The sequence below is a fragment of the Notechis scutatus genome, chromosome Z (assembly GCF_049901735.1).
Source record: "Notechis scutatus isolate UNSWTSFEM ecotype Mainland chromosome Z, rNotScu1.2, whole genome shotgun sequence".
NCBI lineage: Eukaryota > Metazoa > Chordata > Lepidosauria > Squamata > Elapidae > Notechis > Notechis scutatus.
In genome coordinates this window covers 139,754,377-139,772,372 of record NC_142025.1, presented here as the reverse complement: position 1 = coordinate 139,772,372, position 17,996 = coordinate 139,754,377, and the positions used below count along the sequence as shown (strand labels likewise).

The 17,996-nt window shown below is 37.5% G+C and overlaps 2 protein-coding genes across 7 annotated transcripts in view; one reads left to right on the top strand and one right to left on the bottom strand.

Annotated features, from left to right (window-relative positions):
* Positions 1–9,380, top strand: part of LOC113418600 (serine protease 27-like) — a 56,123-nt gene extending 46,743 nt beyond the window's left edge. Inside the window, exons 5-7 of the mRNA XM_026677582.2 lie at positions 9–280; positions 1,239–1,408; positions 3,330–9,380. Coding sequence (XP_026533367.1) covers positions 9–280; positions 1,239–1,408; positions 3,330–3,617 — 730 coding nt within the window. The 3' untranslated portion in view covers positions 3,618–9,380. The remainder of the gene's footprint in view (positions 1–8; positions 281–1,238; positions 1,409–3,329) is intronic.
* LOC113418599 (serine protease 27-like) overlaps positions 6,848–17,996 on the bottom strand; it is a 28,955-nt gene continuing 17,806 nt past the window's right edge. For 4 of the 6 annotated variants that reach the window (XM_087948197.1, XM_087948196.1, XM_026677581.2 and 1 more), the window contains 2 exons: positions 14,422–14,591; positions 11,203–12,939 (listed from right to left, as the gene is read on the bottom strand). In XM_087948197.1, coding sequence (XP_087804323.1) covers positions 12,655–12,939; positions 14,422–14,591 — 455 coding nt within the window. In that variant the 3' untranslated portion in view covers positions 11,203–12,654. Of the gene's footprint in view, positions 9,510–11,202; positions 12,940–14,421; positions 14,592–17,996 lie in introns of those variants that run through there. The other 2 variants (XR_015746102.1, XR_015746103.1) reach the window with 1 other exon arrangement.

Sequence of the window (17,996 nt, the reverse complement as noted above, 5' to 3'; positions counted from 1 at the left end):
CCTCTCAGGATCAACAATCCTTCTAATTTTACTGTACTAGTTGGAGCACTGAAGCTTTCCGACCCAGGGCCTCATTCAATCATAGCCTCTGTGAAGCACATTATTCTCAATCCCACCTATGAAGGGGATTCAAGGATTGGAGACATTGCACTCATCCAGCTGGAGCAGCGACTTCCTCTCAACCAACAGATCAGTCCCATCTGTATCCCCAATGCCAACGTCAAATTCCTCCCAGGACAGAAGTGTTGGGTCACTGGCTGGGGGAACATTAGAAGCAAAGGTAAGTGTGGAAAGACAAGTGGACGTACAGAATTTCTACTATATATAATATTCACATTTGGTCTGTTTGGGCAACTTTCTGATATGTGATATGATTTCATCACCTGTAGTGTCCCTAGTCTCCATGGTTCAGAAATAGCTAAGTCTAACACGTTTGGAGGACACCAACAGAAACTTTTCATTATCATGCTAACTATAGCACTGGTAATGTTACCTAGTTCGGAGAATAAAACATCTGCAAGAAAAAAATCAAGTTCGGAACGCACCTAGGATCCTTCATGATAACTATAGTATTGTCTGAATTATTGTCTTCCTTATCTATCTAGCTTTCCCTATTTAGCTGAGGGCTTTTGTTTAAAAAAAAATCAAAGCAATGGATTCCACTGCTTTATCATTCAGTATCTTTTATATAAAGCAATTTTTAGTAATCTTTTATTTTAGCAGCGTTAAAGAGAAGGCGTAAAATTGACTGAAGTGCAAAAGAGCAAACAAGGGCATTATTTTTGTTTTAAAGATAGTTGCATTTTTATATATGTGCATTTTTACACATATGAAATGAATTTAACTTTATGTTGTACAATAATTTTATACATATGTGTGTATGTGCATGTGTATATGTATTGTGCATGTAGAGCATCACATAAAGTTATGGAGTAGCCATTATCTAACAACATACTATCTTCCCCTACTATCTGATAAAGGCCCAAAGGTGGCATATGCAAAATTGTGTTGCAAAAATCTTTTTTATTTATCCAGAGCTACTGTATAGAGAGGGTAGTAAATTGAAAAATGATTTTTTTTTAGGTGAAGAATTAAGGTCAGTTTAAGTTATATAAGAATCAAACGTGAAATTCCATGTGCAAACCTTAATCCCTAGAAAGACTGTAAAAATTTTCAGGTGGTTTTTAGACCTTATTGTGTTCCTTTAAATGAAATGTTTTAATTTATTCTCTCTGCAGAAGGACGGGAAAACTCTGATATACTACAAAAGCTAGAAGTTCCCATAATCAGCACCAAAAAATGCAACACACTCTACCGCCAAGACTCTAGACAGCCCAGGGCCTCAAGAGAAATTAAAGAAGATATGATATGTGCTGGCTTTGCAGCTGGACAACGGGATGCTTGTCAGGTAAAATTTTGCTGGGTTTTACTCAAATATTAGAATATACACATACAGTTCATGAGGTTTCTTCATTTGCTGTCGAGATTTAATTCCACAATAATTTTAGTAAGGATAGTTGGACTGTAAAACTCTGTGTAATCACCATATAATAGACAAATGTTAGCATTATCTTTGTTGCCTACAGGTGAGTATCCTGATTTTTGAAGCCTAAATATGGTATCTTTACTGTTCCTAATTATCTGAAAGGCACACACACATATACAAATATAAAAAGAAAATTTTCATCTCACTCTTATGTGTCTTTTTAGTAGGATAGTGAAGATGAAAACTGGATTAAACTTTGGTCCATATCCATGTCCATATTCCATATTCCATACTATATTACATGCTAATGATGCATAATGGTCCATATTCCATGCTAATGATAAGGTGTAGACCAATAATAGTTGGGTCATCCTTGGTTAGTATGTACCAAAGGTGCTTTTTCAAAAGGCAACTAGATTTTGACATTTCACTTCTCACCCAAGAAGCTTCTTCCGTTCTGACTGAATGGTGGAGGATGGAATGATTTATATCCCTTGCACATATCTGGTCATTAGCACTACTTCAGAGAGTCATTGAGGCCACTTCGAGCTTTATCTGTGTCCTCAGGACCACCTGAATAATGCAAATGGGAGTGGAACTTTCTTGGAACTGCTGAAAGGACTATGTGGCTGCACTATTCAGGTTACCCTGAGGACATAAATAAACTTCCAAGATTCTTAGAAAGAGTGCTAATCAGTGGTGGTATTACTACAGGTTTGACTCAACTGATATTTCTGACTATCAGCTGGGTGACCATCAGCTGTGCTGTGCAATTTAGATTAGCTAGAAAGCAGGAAATAGTCAGATTTCGTGCTTTCTAGCTAATCTAAATCATGCTGCACAGCTGATCCCCCCCCCCCTCGCTTCAAAATGCTTCTTTTTTCAGCACTTTCCTGAGGTCCACCAGGCCAAAAATGGGGCATGTGGGGGTGCTGCAAAAGAAAAAAAGAAAGAATAAGAAAGAGGGAGGGATAGGAGAGAAAGAGGAGGGAGGGGAGAAAGAAAAAGAGAAAGAAAAAAGTAAAAGAAAGAAAGAAAGGGAGGGAGGGAAAAAGGAGAGAGGAAGGATCACAAACCTTGGCATTAACGCAGCGCCAGAGGGCGCTTTGAAGCAGCATAGCAATCTAGGCTCGAAGGTACCTGGAGGTCATCTAGTCCAACTCCCTGCTCCAGAAAGTGAATTTCTGTCTTTTGAACCCCCTCAGTCACATGACCACATAGCCATGCCCACCCAGTCACATGACCACATAACCATGCCCACCTAGTCACATGACCACATAGCCGCACCCACCAAGTCACGCCCACAGAACCAGTAGTAAAAAAATTTGAATCCCATCACTGGTGCTAATGACCAGATGACTGCAAGAAATATAAATCCTTCCATCCTCAACCATTCAGTCAAAACTGAAGAAGCTTCATGGATGAAAAGCAAAATATCTTCAAAGAAAAACAAAGTCCAATTGCCTTTTGAAAAAGCCTCTTTGGGACAACCATGACCTGGATGACTGAGAATCTCCATAGATCCCTGCTACTATGTTTCTGTAGCATCTTTTTGAAGTTGGCGCCATGCTTTTCAGCAGTTACCAGGACCATTAAAATGGAATTTCTGGTTTTATTACATTTTGGAAAATAGAAATGTGAACTCCTGTAGATTAATTGATCTGCTATAGACTTCTTCAACTTCAGGTAACCCTACCTCTCAAAGTAGCACTCAAAATTTGCTGTTTTTCAGTAACACACCCATCTATGTTCGTCATCCTATGTAACACATGCAGCATTAATAATAAGCATTTGCTTCCATCATTGCCAATGTTTTTCCTTAAGCGCTGCTCTTTCTGCACAGGGTGATTCAGGTGGCCCTCTGGCCTGCCGGATGGAAGATTTTTGGTTTATTGCAGGAGTAGTGAGCTGGGGAGATGGATGTGCCCAGAAGAATCGTCCTGGAGTTTATGCAAGAGTGGCATACTACCAGCAATGGATCCACAGACAAATACCAGAGCTCAGAGACACCCATTGGTCCAGGGTGAACAACAACAGTATCAGTGGCAGTGCCTCTATTGGAAGTTTCAGTTTCATCTCCTTCTTTGCTGCCACTATTGTTTTGCTGCTATTATCTCAGCAGACATTTTAAAGGAAAAGCAATTCTTTCTTCTGGGAAAATGTTTGTTTTGATTTTTTTTTTAATACTCTGTTTTGAAAGAAAACAGAAATTGTCAGAATTATCAGTGGGGAAACAAACGATTTCATTTTTTTCCCTTCTTTAATGTGATGAAGAATTGACAGATCTCCAGGAGTATTTCCATACCGTATTTGCTATCACCGCCTCCATTTTTCATGGATTGGATTCTCCATTCCAGAAATAGTACTTAAGTATGGAAATGGAACAGAGGAACCCACAACTGAGTACTTTTCCAGTTCCTGGAACAGATTCAGTAGTGGACATGGCAGCATGTGTGGTATGCAACAGCCCCAGGTTGTATTTTGGCTCATTTGTTTGGTTTATATCCATCCAAGAAATGCATTTCATACTTAGGCAACTTAATAAATGGTTTTGTTATCATAATTGCTGTAATTGCTGCAGGGAATGAGATCCCGCCTACTGCCCATACTTTGTAGGGTGCTTCAGGGTTTGGTTCTCTCTCCCCTTCTGTTTAACATTTACATGGGCCCACTAAGTGTGGTGGTCCATCAGTTTGGGGGTTGAGATATCATCATTATGCAGAAGACATCCAGATTTATATCTCTACCTCAAGCCCTTTGAGTGATGCATGGACATCCTATCTCAGTGTCTGGAAGTTTGGGGGAAATGGAAGAGGTAAAACAGACTCTGACTCAACCCTAGCAAGTGGGCAGTGGGTATAAACCTCTGGAGAAAAGGTTCTTCCATCTTTAGTTCTGGATGGAGTTGCACTCGTCCAAACAGATCTACAACCTAGGGCTCCTTCCTGACACAAGACTTCTGTTCAAAGAGCAGGTGGTAGCTATGGTTAGAAGAGCCTTTGCACAACTTCAAGTTGTGTACCAGTTGCTATAGGAGGTCCTTTTCACAATTACTCATGTCCTTGTAACATTTTGTTTAGAGTACTGCAGTGCACTCAATATGGGATTGTCCCAAAGAGCACTCAGAAACTTTTTCCAATGGTCTCTACCTATCGAATTCCATCTAGTAGATTGGGCACACTGCAGGTCCTGTCAGCCAGAAAGTGTCGGTTGGCAGGGATTAGAAGATGGGCCTTTTCTGCTTAGCCTCTTCCCTTGGAATGCCCCCAACCCTGCTAGTCTTTTGTTAGACTTTAAAAACCTGGTTGTATGGGGCACTGAATGTGTTAAGGATCCTGTTTCCTGGCTTAATTGTTAATTGACCAAGTATCTCAGCTGCTGCACATTCATTGTATTTATTTTTTATTGTTTTTATTTTAGAATGTTTTTATTTTTTTAATTGTAATATTTTTTTTAATTGTAAACCATCCAAAATCATTGACTGAGATGGATAAATAAATAAACAAGTAAATACTAGCCAGACTAATCCTCTTGAGAGCACACTTGAAAACAGATACATATATATTGCAACTCAAGAGGATCTGATAACTGTAGCAAGAAAAGCAATATTTTCCTCCATTGTTCTGTTTTGCATACCTTTTGCCTCATGTAACAGTTCTACCTAGTCACTCTCCAAAGGCTAGATGACCAGGCAAACTATGAGCATCACACTTATTGTGGACCTTCTTGTGAGAGGTCCATAGCTACTGCCTGTGCAGCTGCACACCTAACAGGAACTAATAAAGGAGAATATTTGTAGATCAAGATTGAAATGAGGGGTCCTTGATGCTCTCTGAGCTTGGTTGGATTGTTGTTGTTTTTTAGATGATTCATTATCTAGACTAGATAACATCATCAGTGCTAATGATAGCACTGGCTAGGAGATTAGGAGAGCCTTTGCACACTTACAGGTGGTGTGCCAGTTGCGCCCCTTCCTTGCTCATCGTGACTCATGTCCTTGTAACCTTTTGTTTGGACTATTGCAATGCACTCTACATTGGGCTACCCCAAACAGCATTCAAGAGCAGATATTTCATTTCTCCCACCGGTAGAGATGGCTTTGCTTGGCAGTTGTGGCAGTGAAATAAGCTAACTTATGGCCAAAGGTGCTGCAGTACCTTTGTTTTCCTGTGAGGGTCACCCAATATCTTGGGGAGGAAATTTAGATCACAAAGTCAATGCAGAAGAAAATGATAAATGCCAAGGCACATTTGAAAATAGGAGAAATCAAACAGAAAATTCCATTCAGAAATTTCCCAACATTGTTAGTGACTTAAAATCTACTAGGCAGAAGATTGATCAACATACTGGTAGCACACACAGTTGTTTTCCTTTAAAACAAAATTAAATTGTATTTCTGGAATCAAGAATGTTCAGAGTGAGACAGAAGCAGACTTTAATCTGTGAAAGGATTGATCTAAATGTGCTTATGAAATTTTTATTCCAACACTTTATGCCAGGTACGGCCATTCATTATGTTTGTCCACCTACCTCATTTTTGCCCTTCCCAGAATCCTTAGGATGTTTCCATTAAAAAGTGCTAGTTAAAAAAAAACCTGAATTCCAAATTTTCTTGGGGCTGTGCATCTTGAGCATTAAATTAGAAGGGAAAGAAAGAAGTGAAGTCCTTAGAACAATGTTTCTCCACCTTGGCAGCTGGAAGATGTGTGTGGGCTTCACCTCCCAGAATTCCAAACATTCAGCAAGTGTCACATATTCAAATTGCCAAGGTTGAGAAATGCTGCCTTAGAACATAAGAACAGAAACAGTGCCTTGCTGGATAGAACGGCTGGTCCATCCAATACATCAGTCTGTTCTCACAATGGCCTTCCAATAAGGAAGCTCAGTAGTTTCCCACAGATAATCTTCAAAGCAGCCCCACTGCCATCAAGGCTAACAGCCACTGATTCCCATGACTCTTATGAAATTCATCCAAGCCCTTTTTGAAGCACCCAAGTTGATAGCCAATATCACATCTTATTCTGGCTTATTATAGGACAAAATAAATTGATGGAGTTTGGATGGATGCCCCCCCCCCAAAAAAAAAAAAATCCTACGCAAATAACAAGGCACAGTTAGCATCCCTTATCTTGAACCTCCAAGCTACAGTTATTAGGCATTACAATTCACACTTTGCTTGAATGACAGCTTGCCTAGTCCTGCTTAAATATGTATTTACTGTTCTGTACCTTAGAAAATGGAGAGGGAGAGATTGCTTCTTTTAAAGCAAACTTGCTGCTGGCACAAACACTCTTAGCAGGGTTGTTTCATGAAATGACTTGAATGCACGTCATGGTGCTACATATTTAAAATTTACCGGTATTTATTGTTTAGTTTAGTTTACTTTATTGTCATTGCACCTCGTACAACAAAATTAAATACCATCTTCAGTATACATTATGATTATGAAAATAAACACAAACACACATCCTTTACATTCTATACATTGAATTGCATTAATATTGCACTATACAGTAGAATTCAATAGAGTTACCGCCCTGGGATAGAAGGTATATGAGAAGGTATTTGCAGTATAAAAGGTAGATGAGTTTTTCTAGGACTTATATTGTTTCTCAGCCATGTTCTTCCCCTTCTTTCCTTCCTTCCTTTTCTTCTTACCTACCTACCTTCGTACCTCTCCAGTTCCTTCCCATAATACTTGGACACCCAGATAGAACATAAGTTCTCTCTGATTTGAGATAACTCTCCTTTGGGGTGACCCAAAGATGTTGGAATGGGAATAATGCCATTCTGTTAGCTATTATTACCTAATAGTTTCAAATGGGGAGAGTTGAAAACAGGCTTGTGACAATCTCCTGGAAAATATTGTGTTTGTTATTCTGTGCTTAAATATACAGAAAGTTAAGCTCATCAGCCATCCATATAGCTTCAATACCTGCCCCTTCTCACTTCCTCACTCTTTCTCTCTTTCACTCAATCCAACTAGTGCCCTTTATAGTCTTACAAAAAGAGTCATTAATCTTCAGATTTGGTTCCGATGGGTGTAAAGTTGGGTGTAAAGTTGATGGGTGTAAAGCTTCTGGGTGTAAAGTTGAAACTGGTCTAACCGGATTAAATTCAATGGTTGTTCATGACTCCTCTGTCATTTTTCAATGCAAAGCCACTCATCTGAAGCTGCTGACTGCTCTAGACTGACATATGAATAATATCTATCATTCTGCCATAATTTGCAGTCCTTGGAAAATGACACAAAATTTAAATTGTCGGTCTTTTCTCTTAAGGACTAATCATTTTACCCAGAGTTGTTTATTTCAGCCTCTGAGCAGCGGAAAGAGGATAATGATGGTATCATTATATCCTCTAAAGCAGGAGTCCCCAACCACCGGGCCCCGGACTGGGACCGGTCCGTGCATCATACCAGGCCGCAAAGAATGAATAATCATGATTAAAATATATATAAAAATGTGTTTTTGCTTCTGGGTGTTTTATTTTGAAAGACAACCACTTCCGCCCTCGCCTAACTTCCGCGCTTGAATCTTTGGCGCGTATTTATCCTGCATCAGCAATGTAAGCTAGCCCTCGCAAAATGAGCCAGAAACAGAGTTCACTGGAGAGTTTTTTTGGAAAGGGTAAGTTACGGGTTCATTGCTTATTTATTTACTGTTATTGGAACCTTCACGCCCCTACCCGGTCCTTGAAAAGGTGTTTCTGTGTGAAACTGGTCCCTGGTACAAAAAAGGTTGGGGACCACTGCTCTAAAGGAACAAGGCTGGAATGTTTGGTCCTCCTTTTTGTGATGTCAGATTAGGTAACATTTTGAGTGCACTGAAGCATGAAAGATGTTACCTAGTCTAGTAACAAAACGTCTACAAGCAAATAGAATAACATAATAATAGACTTGGAAGGGACCTTGAAGGTCTTCTAGTCCAACCCATTGCTTGGGCAGGAAACCCAATACCATTTCAGACAAATGAGTGCACTGAAGCATGAAAGATGTTACCTAGTCTACAAGCAAATAGAATAACAAAATAATAGACTTGGAAGGGACCTTGAAGGTCTTCTAGTCCAACCCACTGCTTGGGCAGGAAACCCAATACCATTTCAGACAAATGGTTGTCCAATCTCTTCTTAAAAACTTCTAGTGTTGGAACATTCACAGCTTCTTGAGGCAAGTTGTTCCACTGATTAATTGTTCTGTCAGGAAATTTCTCCTTAGTTCTAGGTTGCTTGTATTCTTGCTTAGTTTCTATCTATTGTTTCTTGTCCTGCCCTGCCCTGTAAACACCCAAGCTCAGGTAGCACCAAGACTCCACAGTTCAACTTTGAGATACATATATACTCTTCTCTTGGTATTGTATGTCTTTTTATTATTTTTAATAAAATAATTTTGAGATTCAAGGAACATTTGTAAAATATCTATCAGAAGATTAGTATTTTCCTGCTGGGATGGCGGGATTAAGTTCTACTGTCAAAAGTTAATGTTCTATCATAAATTTTAGCTTGGTGTTAGTGTTCTGACACCAAGCAAAAGAAGTGATCTACATTCCCTATGTGTATTGTGAGCTACCCATCCCAGCCTTATATAGACATTGAATTGATTTTATTATCATTCCAGACATTTTTAGAAACAAAACAATCCTTTCAGTTTTAACCGTGTTCTTTCACAGGGTGTGTCTGCATGACACACTAAATCCAAACATCTAGTGAACAAATGTCCCTTTGGCCAAAAACTGAAGCTTATACTATCATTTCATCCTCAAATCATATTCTGGATTTGCAAATGCTGAAGTTTGTATCCTATAAATACTTTTAGTTACATTGTTTGGCTTGAATCTACTTACAGTCCAATTGTAAACTTAAACTTTGGTTTTAAAACCTGCACATGATTGGCGGGGGGGATAAAATCTCAGCACACTTTTCATTCATTTATCAGATTGTGGGATTTGGCATGTATTGTTCATGTAAAAACCTGCTTTGGAAGCCTTCCCATCTCCAGCTTTCTTGAGGAAAATACATTGTTGATCTGAAAAGACAACCAAGATATTACTTGGAATTAAGGCTACCAGGAAGTCCCAAGCTTGTTGGGTAAAGTGGGAAGTTGAAAAGAAAATCCAGAAAGAAATAGCTAACCATTTCCATAAATCTGCCAAGAAAATTGCACATACCTAATTATAAATTATTTATTTTTTTCACAAAGAAATTATACCATGAATGTATCAGGAACCTGGCAAAATTTATATTCATCTGCACTTTCTCCTTAAAAATACATTTCCACATCAAAATCATATTTTTTTCCCCATAAAACCTAACCTAGTGGTCAGAAAACATACCTGAAATACTTAGCCGGATGTGTTGATCAAAAGTCCAATAAGATTTGGTTCTGTGGGTCTTTGTAGTATTTTCTCCCATTATTATTTAAATTATTCCTAACAAGGATGCTATATAAAGAGGAGATAAGGGAAAGTCTCTCCCAATCCCAGGCATAGATTTTAAAAAGTATTCTTGGCTCAGCTTTCTTTCCAATTGATACACACCACATATTTTCCAATATTTCTAATACTCCCAGAGATGTCAATATGTTGCCAACTAAAAGCCACTATGAATCTACAGTGGAACCTCAGGTCGCAAACACTTCTGTTCACAACTAAATCGACTTCCGGTGGTGTTTCCATCAGAGATGGATTAGAGACTGAGATCATGCACAGCTTTGATCCGTGTTTACCTTGTTGGAAGGGTCCCTGTGGGACCAGAACCACCTGACCCACCTCGGAAGGGTGGGGGAAGAGGGGGAGACCACCAGCTGGGTCGAGGGGAGCCACATCTCCCCTCCCTGGCTAGGTATTAACTCCCCTGGAAGACAGGGAGAAATGTCAGTTTAATGGCTGCCCTAAAGATGGAAAACTGCTGGGACCTAAGTATGTGAAGTGGTGAGCAATGTGTAACCAGAATAAAGAACTTGATTTTTTTTAAAAATAACCCCAAGAAGCAGAAAGAAAGAGCCCTTGCTTAAGAGTATGACATCAGTGAAAAGAATATAAGAGGAAAATATAAGGTAAATAAAATTGGATTATAAAAAGCTACAATGAAATTAGAGACTAAATTTGGAAACAATATATATATAATTTGGCATCAATTTAGGCATTGGACAAATGCTGGACTTGCCTGGAATTGACTATATTTTAGAAAGCTATTAGTGCAAATGATTCAAAATTAACATTAATATAATTGAAAAGAGAAAAGAACTTTGAAAAGTGGAAAGTGATATAGAGCGCCACCTAATGGTTAAAGACTTTTTTCCTACATGATTTTATGGAAAATTACTGGTCTTATAATTGTTATGAGGAAAAAGAATAATAAAAGAACCAGAACCAGAGTGGGAGCTCGCCAAAATGTCGCCAAGATACTCTTACATGGGAAAAGACCCGAACACACCTAGCCATATATAAAATGAAATAGAAAATATAATTGACTAAACAAAGGATATGAGAAAATAAAAAATATGGATCATATTGGAATTTTATAATGAGAATATTATGTTATAATTAAAAATAGGGGAATGAAATTTTATTTAAATTACAGATAAAATTTGGCTATGTGGAAATAAAGAAAAAATATGAAATGGTTATATGAATAGTGTTGGGATAAATATAAGATGTAGATTGAGGAATATACCATGTGGTATATAAATTAATATATTAATTTTCCTTTAAGCTTGCTTTTTCTTTGTGTTTACTATATATTGGTCTTGAGTTAATTAATGAAGATAATAATGCATAATGTAAAATAAAATAGGTGGTAAGCTGAAAATGGAAATAATAGGGGATAAAAATTTGAAAATATATGTGAGGAAATGATTTTGATATTGGATTAATGAACTGAAATATGAAATGGAAATTTATTTGAAGATTAGTGGAGTGGATAATAATTTGATGTATTATTAAATAAGAAAGTTGAAAATGTAAGTATCACTATGTATAAATGTTGTAATCTGGAATCACGTTGCTCATGTGAAGAGATGCGTAAAAATAAAAAACTTTTATTAAAAAAACCAACCAAATCAGGTGACAACCAGAATTTTTGTTTCTGTTTTGCTTCTGTTTTGCTTCTGGTCATGAACAGATCTTTGGGTAGAGACCTTGCAAACCTGAAAATCGCCATGGCAATTTTTCCTGCCACAGCTATTTCCCCTTCAGTGCTATTTGGGCGGGGGGGTGTTGTCTGCGCATGCACAGATGGTCTTGCTTCCAGCCATGACCAAATTGGGTTGTGACCATAGTCCTGGAATGGATTATGTTCGCGACCCAAGATTCCACTGTATTTCTTTTTTTCCCCTCTTAATGTATTATTTGGGGGGAAATGTTGGAAGATAACTACTTCCCTGTCTGCATTTTCAAATGGTATGATCTACCTACCATTCTACAACTTCAAGATTCTACAATTTCATTCAAGTGTATGGGTAGATCAAGTCTAAGGCTAAGTCAGAGGTAGACACTATGGCAAAATGAGATTCCTGAGATGATGAGCTCTAGTCTGCTAAAGGAACAAGGTTTCATTTAGCTGTTTTATATGCCACTTTTCTCACCATTTCAAATTCAGATCAGGAACTGTTGGGTTAGAGCAGTGCCAGCCAAATGCTATCCAGAAATGTTGATGAAAGTTCAATATGACTTGAATAGGGTGGCTCTTCCATATTTCCTTTTCCTGTTACCTTTGGAAAGAACCTCTTGATAAAAAGTAGCCCTTTGGTAAGTGAGATGGTATATATATATGAAGTGACATGAAAAGCACCTTTGAGAAACAAACATAAGAACTCTTGTTCTCCTTCAGAGAGTTAGATGAACAGAACAAAATGAAGAAATATGACTCTCCCACCAGTAAAAGATTTCTCCACATCTCTAATGCCTTAAAAATCCACAATATTCTATTGTCGAACATGATGGAAGATAAAAAAAATAAACTTCACATTCCACAATCCATTCTTTTGGGGAGAAATGGACTTCTAATGCCACATCAAGGATAGAAGCTGGTGGTGTTTCCATAAAATTCCATAAATGTCTTTTTTAGTGGAAGATGCTGGTGTTGCAAGGAGACTTCAGTTAAGATTTATTTTTCCATAAAAATTCAACTTGGTAAATAAAAGCACTAGAATGTCTTATTCCCGATCTATTTCAGAAAATGATGATAAAGCAGGAGATCAGAAACTGGAGGACAAAATTGAAATGTTTGAGGACTTGGCTTGAGGCAGCTTGTGGTGAAGCAACTCGATAATAGGTGACATTCATAAGACCAAATTGCACCCCAGAGAAGTGACTCTGAATCCAGTCTTGGTAAAAACTAACACGGGTGTAAACTCCTGGCCGATTGGAGAGACCACACAGATCACCCCAGCTCACAATGCCTGCAACAAACCAGGCACCATCCGCTTGGCAGACTAATGGACCTCCGGAGTCACCCTGGTTGAGAAAAGTAAACAATAAGAGTGTATGTTATTCCTCTATCCATAACAGATTATTTGTCCCCTTTTATGCATAGCATGGACCAGTGTGAAACCACTATAATACTACAATTTTACCAATACAATCTACCATCTTTCTGGAGGATTCTCTGCCAGGAGGAACTCATAAAGAGAACATTAAGGAACCTTTTCAATATTGCATACAAGGATTTGAAGACTGCCCTCTCCTCAGCTCTCGAAAAACCACAACAATACCCCTATTAGCAATCAAAGGAGAAAATAACAAAAGCATATAACTATTTCCTGAAATTTAAAATGGAAGAAGAAATGGTCAAAGAAATCATGATAGCCTGGGCAAAGAATTTTGGCTATAATATTGAATTAGAACATTGGGAAAAACTATGGGGAAAAAACTATAAATTAACAATTAATGTTTTATCATTGGCATTTACCCCCAGCTAGATTGGCAGAAATGTTTCCAAATAGATATGCGGAATGTTGAAAATGTAAACACAACTAAGGCACATTTTTTCATATGTGGTGGTCTTGTCCGGAAGCTAGGAAGTACTGGACCAAAATAAGAAAACGGCTAGAGGAAATCACAAGTCAACAAATTGAATTAAAATCTGAACTATTTCTACTAGGGATAATAAGAGGAAACTACAGTAAGAAAATTCAATATATTATATTGCACATAATGACTGCTGCCAGAATGGCGTATGCGCAAAACTGGAAACAAGACAGCACGCCTTCTGAGGGAATGGTGATTTAAAAAAGGTGTTAGATTGTGCGGAGATGGACAGGCTAACATTAGAATTAAAAGAAAGAGGGGAAACGGAATATTATTTGCTCTGGGACACATGGTATGAATGGTTAGAAAATAGAAGTAAAAATTAAATATAAAGGTAATTTAAGAGGTATATTAAACTTAATAACAATGTATATAGTTAACGGAAGAAAAAGAGATGTAATTGATATGTATATATGAGTATTATTGATATTGGAGCGCTGCAAAGACTGTAAAGGTGATATAAAATGATGAAATATGTTTAATAAAAATAATAATTAAAAAAAAGTATGTGGGAAAGAAATCAAGGGGAAAGACCTAAAAGAGGCTGAACTAAAATTCCTATTGGAGAATGCAACCAGAACATTCTTGTTCTACTCTTAAATACATTTGCTAAAATGCCAGTTCTGATACTTCCTGGAATAGCCGTGTGTCACATAACATCACAGAGCCACACAGCCATTTCAAGAAGTGCAGGAAAGAAGCAGCAATCTCTGTTAAGAATGCCACAGTGCCGAGAAAAGAAAGAGAAAGCCAAGATCTTTTGCATCCCTCTTTACTCAAAAACGATTTTATACCATGACAACTAGGACAACTTGATTAAGCACTTTAGTTCACTTTTAGGATATTTCCATCCTTGAGTGTTCTTTGAAAATGCCATTCCATGGTACGTCCATCAACATCTTCTCTTACCAAACAAGCATCCTTTTTTCCCTCTGCATAGCCAGCACAGAACATGTCATCCTGGATCTCTCTGGTGGTGGGACTGATATTTGTACCAATGTGAAAGAGGTCATCACAGGTCATGGTGTCAATCAATGGCAACTGGACCTGCTGCAATGTTTTAAGACCTCCCAGATTGGCTTGAAGAAAAAAATACATCATTATTGTTAATATTATTACTATTATTTTCCTCTGCTCAGTCACATCCAATTCTCAACTGCAAGTCCCTGCAGTTTTTTTTTGCCAAAATTTGCCCGAAATGATTTGCCATTGCCTCCTTCCTAGGGCTGTGAGAAAATGACTGGCACAAGATCACCCAGCTGGCTTTGTGCCTAAGGCAGGACTAGAATGCACAGGGTCCCCTTTTCTTGTCAAGGACTTAATTGATTGCTCTGATGGTTATTATTACAATAAAATGTTCCCTGCTTTCAGTATAACCAGCTTCCCAAAGAGGTTTATATATAAATAAAAAAGCAATAAACATCCATTCCACTGAAAGGTTGGTGGCAATGGTTCTATGTGGGTATAGGCTGCAATATAGCTGAGAGGGTTTCTTAGTCAAAGGCATGTTTCCCATAGGATAGCAGTAGCACTTAGACTTATATATCACTTCACAGTATTTTACTGTGCTCTCTAACTAGAGAGTCAGCATATTGCCCTCAACAGTTTTACCGACCTCAGAAGGATGGAAGGCTGAGTCAACTTTGAGCTGGTGAGAATCGAACTGCTAGCAGTCAGCAGAATTAGCCTGCAGTGCTGCATTCTAACCATTGAGCCACCACAGCTCTTATAGAATAGCAACTAATCAAAAATAAGTTTGAAAAATTAAGCAGTTTACAATAAGTGATATACTGCCAAGAAAGGATGTTCTTTTAATTTCAAAGAATGGCCACACTTCTTTATACTCTCCCCAAACCAGATCCTGGCTACCACCTCATCAAACTCACCTTTCAAAGCAAAAGCATCTACAGGATCCACCACCTTCATCAAAATGACAAAAGCCTCATCATGATGAAAGTTCTATCCTTTTTATTTATGTAGATGGCATCCTGATACATTCTGTCATGTTGATGCAATGTTACTCTTGTCATTTGCCCTCCTGCAGCCATTGTTTTAAATTCTTGCCATAAATTCACCTTTTTCATATGGAATGAGGATCCCACCTGGTCTTTGGGCATCATAACAAGGGCACTGTCCAGGCACAGAGCCACAAAAACAAAACAAAAAAAAACCTTCACTCAGTTTAGTTGCATTCTGTAGTTGCATTCTGCTTAGGGAATTCTGACAACCACTTTAAAGTTGCCAGGGTTGAGAAACACTGAATTAGACTAAGAAATTTCTATTGCTGCTATGAAAGGGACATCTATTTTTTTTTTTTAGTTCATTGCTTAATATAGATTAAAAAAAGAAGATATCCCAAATCAAAACAAGCAGAAATGAGAAAACAAAATTAAGAGCAAAAATATGCAATATATCATATCTAAAAAGTTCCATTTTTAAATGTGATATTTTAATGTTTAAATATTGGTGAGTTTTTCCATTACATCAATAAAGAACTAGTTCATAAGCAGGATATCGCTGCTGTATAAGCACATGTCACCAATCCAAGAATGTAAATCTAGGGTTACACTGTCTGTTACCTCAGGCTTTTTTAACCCATAGCTCTCCATACAGCAATAAATTCCAAATATGTGAATCATAGTACATAATACTTTTTCCAAATCTATTAATAAAATCATGATTATTAAGCAAACATAGAATAATTCCACATTTCTTGCAAATAACTAATATCTCTCTTAACAGTGCAGTGCTCTTTAACTTCCCACAAAAAATGTAAATTTAGTTTTTTCTCTGTCATTTGAGACATCTAGCCTATGTAATGAATTTGGCAATTAAGTCTATTTCAAGATTGTTGGAAGCAGCCAATAATCATAAACAAAAATGTTGATTTCATCTTAAAATCATAAGAAACATTTAATGTTCATTAAGTTACTTAACCACTGATTACAAAATGGGATATTCCAATTCTTTATTCCAAATTTCTTGCAAATAATTAATATCCCTCTTAACAATACAGTATCTTTAACAGCCCACAAAATGTAAACTTATATTACCACAAATACATTTCAGTGGTAATATAAATTCAAGCATTTCAGATTCTATTAATGTGTTTAGTTCAAAATGTGAAATGAAAAGATCTGTTGACTATTTTGCCATTCTGAAGTTTTAGAAAAACTGAATTCCTCTTGCAACAACATGGTTTAAAAAGTGGATTAGCAATTAAATTATCTAAAATATCAACATTTCTATTAGCCCATTAAGTAGTGACTACAAACCAAGTTCAATTTAAGGAAGCCTTCACATTAAATATGATGAATGCCAATATCTGCGTATGTATTTGCCACATTACAGTGATACCATGTTTGTGTGGTAATTTGATTATTGTTTTTAAAGCATATCTACATAAGCTTTGTGTTTATTTCCACTTTCTAAATATTGAAATCCTATTAAATTATTTTAAACCAAAAACCTTCCTTTTAACCACATGCTGCTTATGATCCTATTTAACTACCTATATTGCTGTACTGTACTTTGAAATGCTGAGTGGTCTTGGTACAAAGGAAACAAGGGATAGGATTCAAAAATTTTAACAACCGGTACTGTGGGCGTGGCTTAGTTGGTGGGTGTGGCTTGGTGGTCATGTGACTGAGTGGGCGTGGCCAACTCAACGTCACTCACGTCAAGGGGAACTTCTCCTTGCCTGGCCTCTGATGACAGTGGGGATGCTGCAATGGTCGTAAGCATGAAAAATGGTCATAAATCACTTTTTTCAGTGCCATTGTAACTTTGAATGGTCACTAAATGAACTGTTGTAAGTCAAGGATTACCTGTACAAAAATAGAAAGTTTCTTTGCTTGCAAAAAGCTGCCCTAAATACCAATCATTAGATTAAAAGTGAAACTCTTTAGCAGAGAGGTCATTTAAGCTTTCCAGAAAGAGCACACCCAGGAAAAGCAATCCTTAGATCCATTTGTATCACTTAAAGATACCAGCTGGTCTCACTCACCTCACAAGATATCCTAAGGAAATCATCCAGATTTAAGGAAAGATCACATGCCCCCCAGAAAGGCAGTAAAAAATCAGTGCCAAGCTTGCATCCTGCCTCTTGGAAGTACACTCCAAAAGGACAGTGCCCAATAATACTAAAGCAGTGAAGGAGGACCCTCCTCCCCAGATAGAAAAAGAAACCATGAGGCAGGAAAAAATTCAAACACAATACAAATAATTAAATCACAACAGTAGCTCTTGATTGTTAAACCAATTACCAAAACAAATAGACAAAGGAACTAGCAGATTTCTCAACCAAGTTTCTTTTCAGGAACAAAGATTAACCTTTTTCCTTCCAAACAAAGCTGGATAGGGAAAATTATCCCATCAATAAACACAGGATTAAATGTCACCAAGGACAGAATTAAACTTCACCAAAAAACAGTTTTAGACCAAAACTCAGAAAGGGTATGTAAACTCACGTTTGAATGTCAATC